A 1,683-nucleotide genomic window follows, 5' to 3' on the forward strand; every position below is an offset into this window, starting at 1 on the left:
TGCAGGAGCAGACCTAACTGCTTTTTCTTTTTTCTTTTAAGTATAAGATCATCCCCACCCCGGGTACCCACCCGCTGTTGGTCTTGGTGAACCCCAAGAGTGGAGGGAGACAGGGAGAAAGGTATGTTCTCTTCTTGTTCAGAGTGGAGAGGCTAGGACAGCCTCCCTGGGGCCCCTTTCTCCCCTCGGCCCTCACAGATTGGAAGGTGGAGACAGGCAGACCTGGGCACTGCCACTTACCACTGGGCCAAGCGACCTAATGGCCGTGCCTCGGCTTCCTCCTCTCTGAAATGGAGACGAGATGATAACAGTCTCTCTTCTCATGGGGTTATTTTGAAAATAGATATGGTACTTAGCCCAGGGCCTGTCACATGAGCTTTTTTTTTTTTTTTTAAGGTTTTTGTCAATGGGCACAGACACTTGCCAGAGAGATAGAGACAGAGACAGTGAGTAGAAAAATGAGAAATCACCACCAGGACCCAGGACGGTTAGCCACACCACAATCCTTTCTCCTACATTTTCCTCCTGAAATTTTAGGCAGGCACACACACATGCCAAGCATGAGTTTCAAGCTGCCAGGTACAGGACTCAAACTGTGGTCGGCCATGTGGGAGTCCAGCGCCTTAACCGCCACACCACCTGCTGGCCCCCACATGAGTTATTCTTAAGGATCCCAGGATCAGACCAGGGTCTGAGAAACCTGTGCCTTCCTAGCTTCCCAAGTCTTCTGGATGTAAAAAATGTGTGGGACTCGCTCGACTAAAACCTGACATCCACCTCATCAGAAATGCCCCGTTTGCTGGGCACTGACCGGAGCGGGAGGAGAGTGGGGGAATGGGCTTCTGCCTGTACATTCTGGGGCAATGGACGGGTGGCACCGTGGTCTGGAATCCAGGTGGGAACAAAGCCATAGTAAGTAGGGTCAGAGCAGGGACGGCGAGGCCCCACCCCAGCCGGGTCGGGATGCCTTCCTGCAGTGTGATCAGTGTCAGGCTGGGACCTCGAAGTGGATGTAGTCACTGCCTCTCAGCCCTCCCCGCCCAGCCCCGTGACCTGAGCTCAGGACCGCAGAGGGCCTCGTGTTGGGTCCTTTGATACCGTGTACAGTCCACGCAGGGAGGGTCGCACTGCCTGGGGCGTGCAGAGCATGGAAGAGAAGTCCTGTGTGGAAAAGAAGCCTAAGAATTCAAGTTCTGTTCTTTAGGGCCCCTGGACTGTCCTCCCTACAAGGAGTGGGGCTCCTGGGGTTGAGGATGAGTCCCAGATGGCGAGGCACCCTTGAACCAGGGGGTAGGATGTGGGTGATGCCGGTGGACCCAGGCGTGAGGGTCTGAGGGCAGGGTTCTCCCTCTCGGGTCTAAGTGAGCCCTCACACTCCCCACGGATGGGCTCCGAGGTGTTGGCCCCAATGTGACTTCTCACAATGACGTTTTTCCTTCTCTATCTCTCTGTCTCTCTCTCTCCCCCCTTCTTTTTTTCCATAGAATTCTTCGGAAATTCCACTATCTGCTCAACCCCAAACAAGTTTTCAACCTGGACAATGGGGGGCCTACTCCAGGGTATGGAGAAAACAGTCTTTACTCTTATTTCTCCCCCTCCCCATTTAATCTCCAAAGTAAATGCCTTCTCTAGTCTCTTTTAGTCCATTTCACCTCTTGACTCAGCTTCCTGACTCTCTCCTCT

General features: G+C 53.5%; 1 protein-coding gene across 3 annotated transcripts in view; it reads left to right on the top strand.

Moving 5' to 3' along the window:
- The window catches only part of DGKG (diacylglycerol kinase gamma), a 235,291-nt gene that overhangs the window by 117,851 nt on the left and 115,757 nt on the right, over positions 1 to 1,683 (top strand). For all 3 annotated transcript variants that reach the window (XM_006171475.2, XM_006171477.2, XM_027769454.1), the window contains 2 exons: positions 42 to 121; positions 1,485 to 1,559. In XM_006171475.2, the coding sequence (XP_006171537.1) occupies positions 42 to 121; positions 1,485 to 1,559 (155 nt within the window). The remainder of the gene's footprint in view (positions 1 to 41; positions 122 to 1,484; positions 1,560 to 1,683) is intronic.

Source organism: Tupaia chinensis, unplaced genomic scaffold (genome assembly GCF_000334495.1).
Source record: "Tupaia chinensis unplaced genomic scaffold, TupChi_1.0 Scaffold149658_1, whole genome shotgun sequence".
NCBI lineage: Eukaryota > Metazoa > Chordata > Mammalia > Scandentia > Tupaiidae > Tupaia > Tupaia belangeri.